We start from the raw sequence: 13,293 nt of genomic DNA, 5'->3' as shown, positions 1-13,293 counted from the left end.
GCACACCCTCTCCCAGTGTTGGCACACACAGACCTCAGGCACAGCACCCTGTTTTTTAGAGAGCATCACACCTCTCTAAGCCCCCTGGTTAATGGTTAGACCCACATTGCAGCAGCTGCCTCCCTGGCCCAGCTGTGGAATGAGTCACAGATTTTAAATATTGTATTTTCTGATCTTGCCCTTTGGACTTATTTTTGCTGTGGCTGTTGGTAAACTGTGTGCTTCTAAGCTCAGCCTGCTATGGAATGCTCTCTGCACTGCTCACCCCTGAGCAGGTATATTTTGGTAAGTTGTACAGGAGCAGTGCCTGATGGAAGCTGGCACAAATGGCTCAAGGCAGGAGGCTGATTTTGGATCAGTTTGGTGTAGAATTGCCTCTCAAAGAAAGTGCTGGTGAGAAGGGGCCTGTGGCAGGCTCAGATTCAGCCAGCCTTTGGAGCAGGATTGTTGCCAAGGCTGGGTCAGAGCACCTAAGGCTGGAAAATTTGAAAGGATGGGAACCCCTCCACTCTGGGTCCATGTCCCAGGGCTGCACCACCCTTCCAGGGAAGGAACTTTTCCTAACACCCTGAACCAACCAGGCTGACTTACCTCCTGGAAAGGCTTCAGCTTCATCCTCCCTTCTAGCTGCCAAGTCACTGTAGACTTCTGCTAAATCACCCCAACCTCCTCTCCTTCCCAACTAGCCAAGCCAGCTGCTTCCACCTCTCCCTGTAGGCAATGTTCCCTGACCTCAACCAGCCTGGTGGCCCTGCTAGTCCTCTCCAGCTTCCAGCAGATCCATGCTCACCCTGGAGGGGCTGTTCACACCCACCCAGTCCTGCTGAAAGGGAATGCCTAGAGCCAGGACATGCTGAAGTCAAGCTCAGAAACAAGCTCCTTGTTGTGTCTGCTGCAGTAAGGCTTCAGGAGAAGCTGGTTTTGATGGATTTCTGGATGAGATGGGTCTGAGCCACCTGGCACGTGCCCAGCGCTGATAAGCAAGGCCTGCCTGTGCCCATCTCCTTGCAACACCACAGCATCCTCCTGGCCACTGAGGGCTATAGACTATTGCCTTGAACTGTCTCCTGAGCCCCATGGAAGAGCAACACAGTTTGGGGATATCACCAGCACAAGGCTGGCATGTCCTGGGTTTTGGACTATTCAGAACAGCAGGCACCTCTCCACTGGCTCCTGGGCACTGTCCACCCCTACTGGAGTACGTCCAAGGGGTTCAGCTGCTCCCAGATTCCAGAGGCTGTGTGGCTGGAACCCAGGGGAGCTGGTGGAGCTGGCTTGCCCTGCTCAAGGCCAGCTCATCCATCTTCACCTTGCTGAAACAGCTCACTCTGAATGGAGAGGCGAGTGTAGTGCTTCATTTAGATGAATAGCTGGGAGCAGAGGGACTTTGCAGTGTCATGTTGGGCGCTTCAGCAGGGTCTGGGCTCCAAACCTGAGCCTTTGTGGAGCATTAGGCTCCCTTCTCTTTTCCCTTTTGTGGGACTGAGAGGTGCTGGGCAGCCCATTCCTGCCCAGAGCTACCTGGTCCCAACTGGTCACTCCTCTCTGAAGGATGGTGTCACATGCCTAAGGCTGCTCCTCTAAGGTCTGAAAGATTAGACTGGAAGTTTTATGGGTGGGAGATGTCCCAGGGCTGAGGTCAGAGACAGAAATGTAATGTCTGCCCTGCTCTGTTATACAATCCGCTATTAAATAATCACTCGGGGTCACTGCGCCTGCCAGGCCACTGCAGCTGGCAGTGGGGCTGCTGGAAAAACAGGATCACTGTCCACTGGACAAGAAGGAGAAGGAAAAGCAGTAACACACTTCTGGGCAGTCCCATGCTCAGACCCTTCCCAGCCTTGGGGTTCCTCATTGCAAGGTGCTTTTCAGTGGCAGAGGCACTCTGTGAGGACACAGCCTGTTTGTAGGATGGTGGCAGTGGGGAGGTGGCTGTGGCTGGTGTTTGTCTGTGGGATGCTGTGGCTGAAGCGTGCTAGCAGGGAACTGTGCCTGTCACAGGGACACTGGTTCTCCGCTGAATCTGGGCAAGGTGAACACCCAGCATCCATCCAGCTCAGCTCTGTGCCCCCCAGCCCATGACTGCTCTCTGCATTTCCTACACCTGCAGTGGAGCCAAGGCTGGGGCAGAGCCATGGCCTGCCATGAGCTGCCAACCAGCACCCAGGGGCTGGGCCAGTGCCACCGTACCAGGTTGTGCTGCCCACCTGGGACTGACACCCATTTAACAGCGCTGCGTTAATGATTTCAAAGGTGCTGCAGAAGGAAGTAGCTGAACTGCACACTTGGAGAACATCACGGAACCTGTGGGAATGGCTACTGATGATCTGTGTTGGCTGCAAGTGAGCAGGCTGCAAGGGAGCTGGATCGTTTTCCCTAGGAGATTTTCCCTTTTTCCTGGCCAAGTCCAGGAAAAGAAACCACGCTGCTGGGGGAAGCTCACAAAGCAAAGCTGGGAAGCAGCCACACTGCACTCAGAGCCTGAGCATTGCTGTCCTGGGATTCCTGTCCTCCAGCACGCATTTACAGCTAGCTAGCCTACTTCTGCTGGGTAATCTCTTCCTAATAAGGGGTTTTGGCAGGTGGCTGTGCTCCCCTCAGGGTGAGGGAGAGCAGCTCAATACAAGCAACAAACTGGTGTGGAGCAGGGCGAGTTCTTTTTGATTTAACTCACAGGGTGGCACTGAAATAGGAATGCTGGGGGATGACTGAATGGTGCTGAGGAAGCTTGAGCAAATCCCTTACTTGGATTTGCTGCCTATGATCAGGGAGGCATTCTGGCTTAATGCAGCTGTTTTGTTATTTAATGCCACTTGATTTTCCTTTACACTTTCCCAAATGTTTTAAGCTATTCTTTGTTGTGCTTATCCACTTTTTAATCTGAGGTCAAATGATTGGATCTTAATCCCCGGATCTCAAATGAATTTGCCTTTTGGTTTCCAGCCCTCTGCTACAGCCAGGCTTGCTGTCCCCTTTTCCTCCTCTCCTTGTTTCTCTCTTTCTTGCAAGTTAGCATTACTTGAGAAGAACAAAACTGGTGATATCCCCCTGAATAATATTTCCAAACAATTTTATGTTTTTTCTTGTGATTAGTCCCTGGAGCCTTTTTCTGTCAAACTACCTAAATGTGATCATAGCCAGTGCAATACTGTGCTTTTTGAGGCTGACTGGGTACAGAGACAACTGTCATGGAGTGATCCTACAGGACAGTACTTAAATTAATTTTACAGTCTTCCTGGGGGAGAGGGGGCAGGACAGCTTCTGAATCAGATTCACAAATCCAAAGATGACAGGATGCTGATCTCAGCCCCACCCTCTGGGTTTTGCTAAAACTTGGTTTCTCATTCCATTGCAATTGCCCTGTGCTGCAAGTTTCTTGCTCAAATGTATGCAAAAAGTCTTGGAGGAAGATTAAATACAATTTTTCAACAGCATGTTCTAGATTTTATTGAGAAGAGATGAGATCCAATTAAATTCACACATTAATCCAGCCAGATTAAATGGCACATTCTACTTTGTGTCCTTAGCTTGGCCCAGGGGCCAGACTGAACGTACAAACACAGAGCACAGAACTGGTCTTGTCCTTCATGTCTAGACTCAGACCTAGACTTTGCTTCAATACCTGAGACTAGATCCAGACAGTTTCATTGGTGTGTTAAGGATCACAAGCTACATCCAGGCCTGACTGGGAGCACAGAAGTGATCCCAGCCCTGAAGGGTGCTGCTTCCCCAGGTACCCTCTCATAAGCCCATGGTGCTGCTGGGGGCAGCTCAGGTCCCCACCTCACCTGGCTTTCCTGGGTGCTGCCATCACTGGGTCCTATGCCAGCTCCTGCTGGCAGCTATCCTCTCTTTGAGAAACCCAAGTTAGCAAGGCAGCCTGTGCTAGTCCAAAACTTCTCCTGAGATGGGTACAGTGAGCTGCAACCATGTGGTTTAATTACACCCAAACCCATCCTATCCTGACAGACCCTCATCCAAGGGTGTGTGCGTGACCATGTGCTGGAGGGATTTGCCTTCCAGAAAAGGATAATGAGAGCTGCAGGTGAGATTCTGCTGTGGGAATTCAGCAGGACTCTCTTAAGCACAACTCATCTCTATGCAGCCAGTCTGGACTTGCATGGAAAACAAGCATGTGAAACCCTGGGAATAAACCACCTACTTCCTTGTGAGGACCTGTAAGTCTCACCCAGCAAGCCAGTCATGTAGCTGCAAAGGATGCAAATAAACTCTGCTGTGTAATTAGCACCCTTTGTTTGCCAGGGCAATCATTCCTAACCCCACATGAAACGAGGAGCCAGGTCTGCCTGCACAGGGCTCAATCCCAAACACCCTGCCCAGGTGTAAAGCTGCGCTGCTTCCCTCAAATCAGGATCACATGGTGATGCCTTGCCCCATATGGGAGGAGCTGCCTTGTGATATGGGAAATCAGTTATGCTGAAGGACAAATATCCTCTTCCAAAGCACACAGCCAGTGCTGATAGGAGTGTTTGCTGGTAAACACCTACAGCACGCTGAGCTAATTAGTCTGATTTTATTGCATTAAAGAATGAAATGTCTATGCAGCATTTTTCCTGGTGAGACTCTGAACTGCCACTGAGGCCTCTGTGATGGTGGAGTACTTTCCGTCCCAAATTGTTCCTGTAGCCTGATTTTTGCATTCTGCCCCATGCAAACAAAGCACTGGTAGTATGGGCTGAAACACAGTCACTGATCATATGGGGACTCCTCCTCCCTTGAGCCTTGCTGTTTGTACCAGAAAAACAGACACAGCTCTTGGAAGGAGGCTGTGTGACTTCAGGGGCTGGTGTGATTGTCTCTGCAAGACATTTGATGGGTGTCACAGTGACAGCTGGAGCAATGCTTCTTTTCCTAGGATGAGAAGTTTGGAAAATAGAGTCTGGGGGTGTGGGAAAGTTCTTTCTCTGTGCTGTTCTTGAAGGCCTAAAGGGTCATTGGGAAATGACACCAATGGGATCCAAACCCAAGAGGTGCTCCTTATTTTTAGAGCTGCAGAGCAGGCAGCAGGTGGGTAAGCAGAGCTGGCCTCCAGATGAGGCTGGGAGCAGTGTGCTGGCTGTAGACCATCTCTGCAGTGGGGCAGCCCTGGGGTTTGCAGGCATACTGGCACTCCAAGCAGCACTGCAGCCTTCACAGGAGTCAGTATCTAAGCCAGACTTTAAAAACAGCCTCGTCTTGTGCTGTCGCTTAAGAGTGAGATGGAAATCTCGCTGTGTTTATACAGACTGAAATGATAGGACTCTGCTTGAGCAAATGCTTGCAATGAGAGATTCAGCTGGCTATGGAGCTTTGCTTCCAGGAGCAGAAGAAAACCACTTAGCCATTTAATCCTTTGAAGACTTCAGTCACCCTGATAAGATGTAGACAGGGCAGGACAAAGGAGATGGCTTTCATGTGCCCCTGCAAGACTGTCACTTCCCCAGGCAGGCTGCATCCCTCCACCCCAGGGAGCCACACAGGCCAGCATGGCTCCTGAGCCTGCCCCCTGCCCTTTCCCCAGCTGTGACACAGTCCCTCGATTTAAACCCTTAATCCTGGGAAGATTGTGCAATAGCTCCTTCAGGCTGAGAACGGATTATGCCCGTTTCAAAGGTATTTGGCACTCTGGCTGCACCAGGAGAGCCCAATCAACCAGCCCAACCTCTCCTGCAAGAGCACCTGCAGGCAATTCTTGCAGCTGGTGCCTAGCAACTTGCTCTGAGTTGCTCTCACTGCTAAAATTCGATGTTATTTCCACCTTCCTCCCCAGAGGAGCAGCTCCTGGGTCAACATCAGGGAAGAATGAGACATTTCCCACTCAGCTTGCTATAAATTAGTGGTATGGGAGGGGCTGCTTTCTCTCTCTCAATCGTGTAGCCAGCTAAAAGGCATCTCCTCTCAGCATGTGGGACAGCTTCAGGTTGAGGAGATTAAGTAAATTGGGTTTTTTCCGTTCCTTCCCAATTTGTTTTCTGCTCCCAAATGCCTCTGCTTTCTTGCAGTTCTCTGCAGAAGAACCAGGCTTAGATTCATGCTGTGTCTCACCTTGGCTTTGCTTGGGTGAACCCCAGGTTATGGCAACACACACAGGTAGCTACAAGCCCGGGGCTGTGCTGAGCACTCTCTAACGACACACAGCGACTTTTAGATCACCTATGTGACAGGTGAAGGCAGCCCTGAATCTGAGAGAGAGGCCCTTGGGAAATGGCGGGCATCAGAAAAAAAAAATGCATAGGAAACCAAGATTGCCTGTTTATGGGACTGAGATGTTTGCCGAGGTAGCGAGGCAAACATCAGCCAGCCCGGGCAGGACCAAGCAGCGTGTTCCTGCTTGTGGGCAGGGCACAGGAATGGGTGCTGGGAAGAGGGAGCCAAAGGGAGGATCCAGCTGCAGAGTGGGCAGGGGCTCAGGGAGCAGCATATCCTCCAGGCGCCTGCTGGCACCGTGCACAGGGAGGAGCGCTCCAGCTGGAAGAGTTGGGAAGCTGTGAGTAGAGAAGTCCATAAGTAGTAGGGCTGTGGTACGGCAGCCTGGGTGTTTTTCAGAGAAAAGCAAAACGAGGTGCCTTGTAGGGCATTTCCAGTCCCTGGGAGGGCACGTGTTTGCCTCTGGCAACAAGCCCGACATCCAGGGGGATTTCCCAGTGGGAGTCCGTTAGGACATCTCAGACTTGCCTGAATGGCACAGCTCCCTTGGTGGGGTCTGGTGGGAGGGCAGCTGAGCACTGCCTGCCCTGGCTGTTCCCAGTGCTAGCACTGGTTCAGTGCTGCAGAGCTCACCTCTCCTTGCCTCCCCAGTTTTATTCCTTGGGAAGCCCTGGGCGGTCCTAGCAACTACAGCCAGAGAGTTAGAGGTGCCTTATTGCTGTGCACAGGGTGGTTTTCAGAAGAGCCACCTTTATCTCACAGCTGTCTGTCCTCAGCTCCTGACTGCCTGCAGCACTGCACAGTCGGGAAGGAGGAGTGGGAATCTCCTGGTCACTCGTTTGGACTCGGCAGCCTGAAGCAGATGAGGAGAGGGGTTGGTAAGTGCAGAAGCACCAATGGAGACGTCTCCAGCTCATCCCAGGACCCTCAGCCCTCCAAGGTGGGACATGGCTCTGTTTCCCAGCCCAGCAGTGGTGCTCAGCGTGCTTCAGGTAGGTGTTTAAGTTAAGGATTTGTCATCATACGGATTACTTTAAACAAGCTCAACTGCATTGCACAGGCTGGCTGATGAGGATTGAGAAACACTTTATAGAGAAATGCATAAAGGACCCAAGTCTGATTCAGCCTTTCCTGGTGTCCAGTGGGTGCCTCTGGCCTGCATGGCTCAGGAACTGGCCAGTCCCCTGCCAGGCTGTGTGATGCCTAAAGGCCAGGAGACACTGTGGTGGCTCTTCCAGCTCAGGAAGGGACAGCTCTCCAAGCAGCATGGCTGAGCAGCCTTTGTCTCACTGCATGGGTGACACTGGTGGTGTTTGTTGGCTGGCCCAAAGTGGGTTTGGGACAAGCTTGGGACAGCAGAGTTTTCAGAGCAGCATGGCCAAATCCAGTGCCTGTAGTACAAAACTGTGACTCTGGTGGCTGAAGGGACTACTGGCCCAGCCAGCACTTGTGGGTCAGGAATCCTTCTGCTCCAGCAATCCCTTCCCACCACAGACTGCCTGTGGCTTGCACAGTTGTTCCCAAGCTCCTTCCAGGCCAAATCCACAGCCAGCTTAAGCAGTTTCAGTCCTAACTCCTTTCCTAGCCTGGCTCAGAGGAATGTAGGTGGGACTGCAGTGGAGATGGGGACCTTTGCAGCCAGGAGAAGAGATGTTGATAGCAAAATCTTCAGCTCAAAAAATGTCTCCTTCCTTCCTGCAAACATAAGGGGACAGAATTAAGGCTGAGCTTTCTGACCTCCAAGTTCTTGACTTCTGCTCTCACATTACACCAGCAGCAAATCCTGTTGCATGAAGCAGAAATCTATCTGTCTGAACACGCACTATTTCAAACTCTTCTCTGTGTAAACTGTTTCAGAGTTGACCAGGAACAAGGCTGTTTACTAACAGCAGAATTAGGAAACTTCTTTAGTATTGTGGTGTTTTCCCTGTTTTTTTTAGTTTGCATATTGAGCTGCTGAAGCTTAAATTTGGCAGCTAACAGTGTCAATGTGTTTTACCTCAAGTTGTTTCCCTTTGCCTGATTGCCTGAATATCTCTGCAATTCCTCTGTGTACAGAGTGTGCTCTGCCTTCCTTCCGATGGAAAGAAAGGTTTTCCTTCACTTGGTATGAGGCTTGAAGGACAAGCAATGGTACGCTCATTTCAGCAAATAAATAGAGGATGTTAAACTGCAAAAGGCCCATGGCAATATTTTTTTTTTTTTACAAAAGGGTTGAATCCTGCTTCCATTTATGCTGACGTAAATCTACAATAATAAAGTTATTTTACAGAACTGCCTATTTTATTAATCCAAGTGTAATCAATAACTAGAATTGAATATATGATAATAGTTTGATCATTGTATCCTTCTGCAGTTCTCACTTGCTGTGATTGCAGCATCTTTTGGACATTTTACTTTCTTTTTCATATGTTGTAGATATTAAACTTTCTGGCACAAGGGCTGCCAGCATAAGCATAGCAGGAGGTTCATGAACCCCTGTGTTAGGAAACCCCTAATGTGCTACTTTGATAGTAAAGGAAAGCAAGGTTTGGAAAGCAGTTGTAAGCGCTTCTGTGATAGTTGGTTTTTACTTTGAAAATCTCTTTTGAGCTTTCCCTCCACCTCCATTTTGGCAGAACCAAAGTCTGTTTGCTTTTAGGATTGCTGTCACTCACAAGCTGTCTCTCCAGGACTAAGTAAGTTAGCATAGCTAAAAACTGAGAAAACTGAGAAAAATGGTTTCTACAGAGAGCATTGCCAGGGTGAAGTGGGGTTTTGCAAGCCTGTTGCTCACTTCACATGATTTATTGGATATTGTGTTCTTCTAACAAGTGACAAGGTCATACTGACCAATTTGCCTGAGAAAGTTTACACAACCTTTAGCAATAGGAAACCTCACAGACTTAAAAACTTCATGCAGTAAGGGCAGCTCACTTTCACAGCTGGCCTTTTGAAAAGGATGAAGCAAGGTCAGTTCGGATGGAGAGGAGCAAGACTCTTGCAAACCCCAGACACAGCAGGAATGTTTGGTTCCTTGGAAACTTGTGTGGCTTGTTCTGATTTAGAGCAGTCCTGCGTGTTTCCAGCCCCAGTACAGCAGCGGTGCTACGGTGAGGAGTGAGGAGCTGGAGTTAGGGCTGGAAATGCAGAGCGGTCCGGTCGCTCTCCTGGCTGTCCCCAGGGCCCAGCAGGGTGAGGGCGCAGGGGGACACCAGCACACGGGTGACGCTCCGGCTGTGAGCTCTACAGGAGCGAGCTGTGGCCGAGGGAGGGAGGGACCCCTGAAAGATGCGCTGCCTGAGGAGGTGTTTGTATGGCCTGGGGGCCTCCTCGCCCTGTGCCCCGCTGGAGCCCCACTGCTCCACCTCAGCGCACGCGGGTGCCGTGAGGGAGGCACTCAGCCGGGGGGCTGGGCCGGGTAGCTGGGCCTGTGTGCACGTCTGTGTCTCTGTGTGTATGTGTCTGTCTGTCTATTTGTTTGTTTGTCTGTCTCGCTCTCTCTGTCCGCTGCCCTCCCGCCGCCCGGCCCCTCAGCGTTTCCCCCTTCCCGCTGCAGCCCCCGCTCCGGTCCCGCCCCTCCCGGCGCGAGATAAAGGTCTCGCGGCGGAGCTCTGACGTCACGGGGAGTTAATTTTAAACCCGGACAAGATGGCGGCGAGGGACGCGGCGCGGCGCGCGGGCCCGGCCCGCCACCGGCCCGCCCCGGCAGGTAACGAGGCCCGGGGGCGGCGGCGGGGCTGCGCTCGCGAGGTCGGTCCGGAGCGTGGGGCTGGGCGGCCTGGCGGCTCCGCGCGGCGCCGCGGGAAAGGCCCCCGTGTCTCCCCCCTCCTCAAAATGGCGTGGGCGGCCGCCCGCCCCCGAGGGGCGGCGGGGAAATCGCGGCAGCGGCCCCCCCGCCCGGCCCGCGGTCGCTCCCCGGCGGGGTCACCGCGCTTTCCCCGCTCCGCTGCCGGGGCCTCCCCCGCTGCGGTCGGCGGCCCGTGCCGGAGCGGGGGCGGCCCGGGGGCCACTGTCGGTGACCTTATTCCCCGCTGCGGAGCGGCCGGGCCTCACCGTGGGTGCCTCAGCCCCGGGAGCAGCGGGGGCTGCGGCCCCGGGGCCGCGGGGCGCTGGCGTTGCACAGTGGCGGGAGCAGAGCCAGGCAGCCTGGAGGGCGCCGACTTTCCCGGGGCCGCGTCCGCTCGCGGAGGGAGCAGCCCCGGGCAGCTCGGGGAAGGAGGTGACCGATCCCTGTCGGCACGTCCCCCACACGGAGCTGCTGCGCTCCGCTGTCAGCGCTGCTCCCGCCTGTAATCTATCCCCCGGTGGGGATGGGACATGGCTTTGGCTGGGTGTTCAGCCTCGGGTGTGCTGGAGTCTGCGCAGTGTGCTTCTTAAAGTATGGTTATTTCTCAGGAACGGCTTAAAATCTCAGAGCTCGTAGCAGTCTCCCTGCCGTACGCTTGGCGAGGGGGCACCTGGGACTTGTGAGGCTTGTACTGCCTCGAACGCTGAGTTTGGATCATGTGAGGTTTTTAGCACTGCACTGGAACACTGAACTATTTTAACATCTTTGTTGTGTAACTCTCACTTAATTTGGAAGCAGAAAGATTGGGCTGGGCACAATTAAACAAAACCTAGCAGATGCCATGTGCCACAATTGATTTCAATTGCTTGATTTGCAAGCCAACTTGCGATAGGGAAATCTTGCTGCACTATAAACTGGGAGATACAGAATGACAACTCACCTGGCTTGATTTACAGGGAGGAAAAGGCAGTGGTTCTGAGCATCAGGAAAAGTTTGATTGTGTTTGGGAGCATTGCAATTTGAATAATTTAAAAGAGCCCAAGAGATTGAAGTCGAGGATACAATACTGCTTTACTGCTCAAGGGCTGGTCTCTCTCTCTCCCAACACTGCTCAGTTTTCTTTGATTTCAGTTTTCTGTGTTTTTGCCACTGTGTCATTTAATTATCTCCAAGCATTAGATTATTGCATAGTTTTCTCAAGGTCATAAAAGTTCCAGCACACCTGTAATAAATGGCCTTTAATTAGCTATGTCATCATCAGCAGTGGAAACATGCACATGTCACTCTTAGTTGCATCTGAACTTTAGTCATGGAACAGCTTAGGTGATAGGGTCTGTGTGGATGGTCTGTGCCTGCCTGCAGAAGGGATTTCTGCACAGTGAAATAAAGCAGAGGGATGGGTTGGAATAGTTACAAGAGCAGCAGTGGAACAGGAGAGGCCTTTAACTCCTCCTTTACCATTACTGAGTGTTGCTTAACAGCTGTTATGTCCTAGCTTACCCTAAAATCAATAATCCTGTTACAGCACCTCCTCAAATAATAGCACTAGCACTAGCTTTTTGTTTTTTCTGCTGGAATTATTTTGAAAGCAGGGAGTGGAGTTGAGGAGGGCTGTATTCTCTCCTTTTCACGTTCACTTGCCTGCAGCTCAAAACCTAGCAGAGAAATAGTCCCAGCGCAGAAGAGTTTTACTTGAATTGTTGTTCAAGTAAAAAGCATTGTTTTTAAACATGACAGTCTGTCCTGGTTTAGGACGCTGGGCAGCTCTTGTTTGTGTTGGGTGCACAGGAATACTTGAGCCACGTCTTAAAAGAGTCCTAATACTTCTTAGATACCTTGTGTCAACTGCAGTCTCTGTGGTTTGCTTGAATATCAGTGATTAATATTTGCTTACTGGCTGTACGAATAAAGTAGCACTGACTGGAGTGAGTGCTGTGATAGATGAGGAGTTGTTTTCTCTTCCTGCCCTAATAATGGAAGGTACACTGCCTCGTGCTGGCTAGCCTGGACAGGAGCAGCTCTGCTGGGGGAGAAGGGGTTTTTCTCCAGTGTAATAGAGGAGCACTTCTCTCCTGGTGGCTGCATCGCATTGTCCCCAGCTTTGAGCTTCCCAACTTCCGAACCAGATGAAATAGGCAGATGGGAGTGCAGGTGTGAGTTCTGTGTCCTTGTTGGCTTGGTAGTGAACCATGGTGGTGTTGGTCTCCAGCACCAGCACAGGCTTCACTTCAGCACGGTAATAAAAGTACTTTTAACTTTGTGCCTGTTGTTAGCAGACTGTTGTACATCTTATCACAGTCCATGGGAGTTTCAAGGACATTCATAAAGAAAACTACCAAATTTCACTCAAATGTTACCTTACGTAAGTTAGGCTTGAATTTGCTTTTGTTCTTGTATTGTGATTATGAACAGACCCCATCCCTGGGATGATTTTTGATATTCAAGGCAGTCTTTGAATGGGAAGTTTTAAACTTTAAAATCAGGCTGAGTTGTTGCCTTGTCTTTTAATGTACTTAATTTCTTTTTCTACTGTTGCTGCATGCTGTGCCTACAGTGTGATCTGTGAGCTGCCTGAGTGCATTTTTTCAACTTCTTGCTGAAGGCTGCATTTACTTCATAAACTTACTATACTAGTTGTCAGTATTTTAGGTTTTATCTTTAACCTCAACTATCTAAAGTGAACAAGGCATAAAAAATTTTTCTAAGTTTCTGCATAGGCAGATGTGCTGATTTTGCCATTAGTCAACAACTGAAAAAGTTCAGAAATACTTATGTATGGTGGTTCTTTATACTTTACTCTTGCTGAAGTATGACTGGGTTTCTTTTTTTAAAACATTTTCAGCAACTTGATCTTCCTGAGATGTCCTGGAGGAAAGATAGAAGTAGCTTACCTTGGTTTTGGAAGGTTGTTCTTGATGTGATACAAAGAATTGTTATCTCATCCTGTAGCTGATTTTAAGGTCATGGTGCTGCGTAGGGAGTTGATTTACGTGAATACATTTCTGGGGTTGAAAGACCAGAGCAAGCAGATGAGCAGGTTTTAAAAATATGTGAAAACATGGCTCACATTGATGTCTGCAGTTTCCGTTAACTGCAAAGAAATGACTGATAAGAAATGGGTGATGTCTTTGAGGATAAGAATTACAATCAAGGCATTTTTAGGAGCAAATTAATACATAATAGGAACTTATGTTTTGAGAGCATTGGTAACTAACTTGCCTGACCTTTAGCTTCTGTTCATTTCTGAAATACTATGTTCTGTATAGTGTTCATTGTCAGGAAAACAAGACTTTGTTTGCTTGCCAAGCTTTTTGAAACACTTTGAATATCAAACTTGGAAGGACTGTTGAAGTTCCTTCCTTCAACTGCCCAAGTTG

The 13,293-nt window shown here is 50.3% G+C and overlaps 1 protein-coding gene across 5 annotated transcripts in view; it reads left to right on the top strand.

Moving 5' to 3' along the window:
• The first annotated feature begins 9,744 nt into the window (after positions 1-9,744).
• ATL2 (atlastin GTPase 2) overlaps positions 9,745-13,293 on the top strand; it is a 37,692-nt gene continuing 34,143 nt past the window's right edge. For all 5 annotated transcript variants that reach the window (XR_010783330.1, XM_066546391.1, XM_066546392.1 and 2 more), the window contains exon 1: positions 9,745-9,838. Coding sequence is in view for 4 of the 5 variants with exons in the window: in XM_066546391.1 (XP_066402488.1) it covers positions 9,778-9,838 (61 nt within the window). In the remaining variant the exon portion in view is untranslated. The remainder of the gene's footprint in view (positions 9,839-13,293) is intronic.

This window comes from Molothrus aeneus, chromosome 3 (genome assembly GCF_037042795.1).
Source record: "Molothrus aeneus isolate 106 chromosome 3, BPBGC_Maene_1.0, whole genome shotgun sequence".
Classification (NCBI taxonomy): Eukaryota; Metazoa; Chordata; class Aves; order Passeriformes; family Icteridae; genus Molothrus; species Molothrus aeneus.
This window is presented reverse-complemented; position numbering and strand designations above follow the sequence as displayed.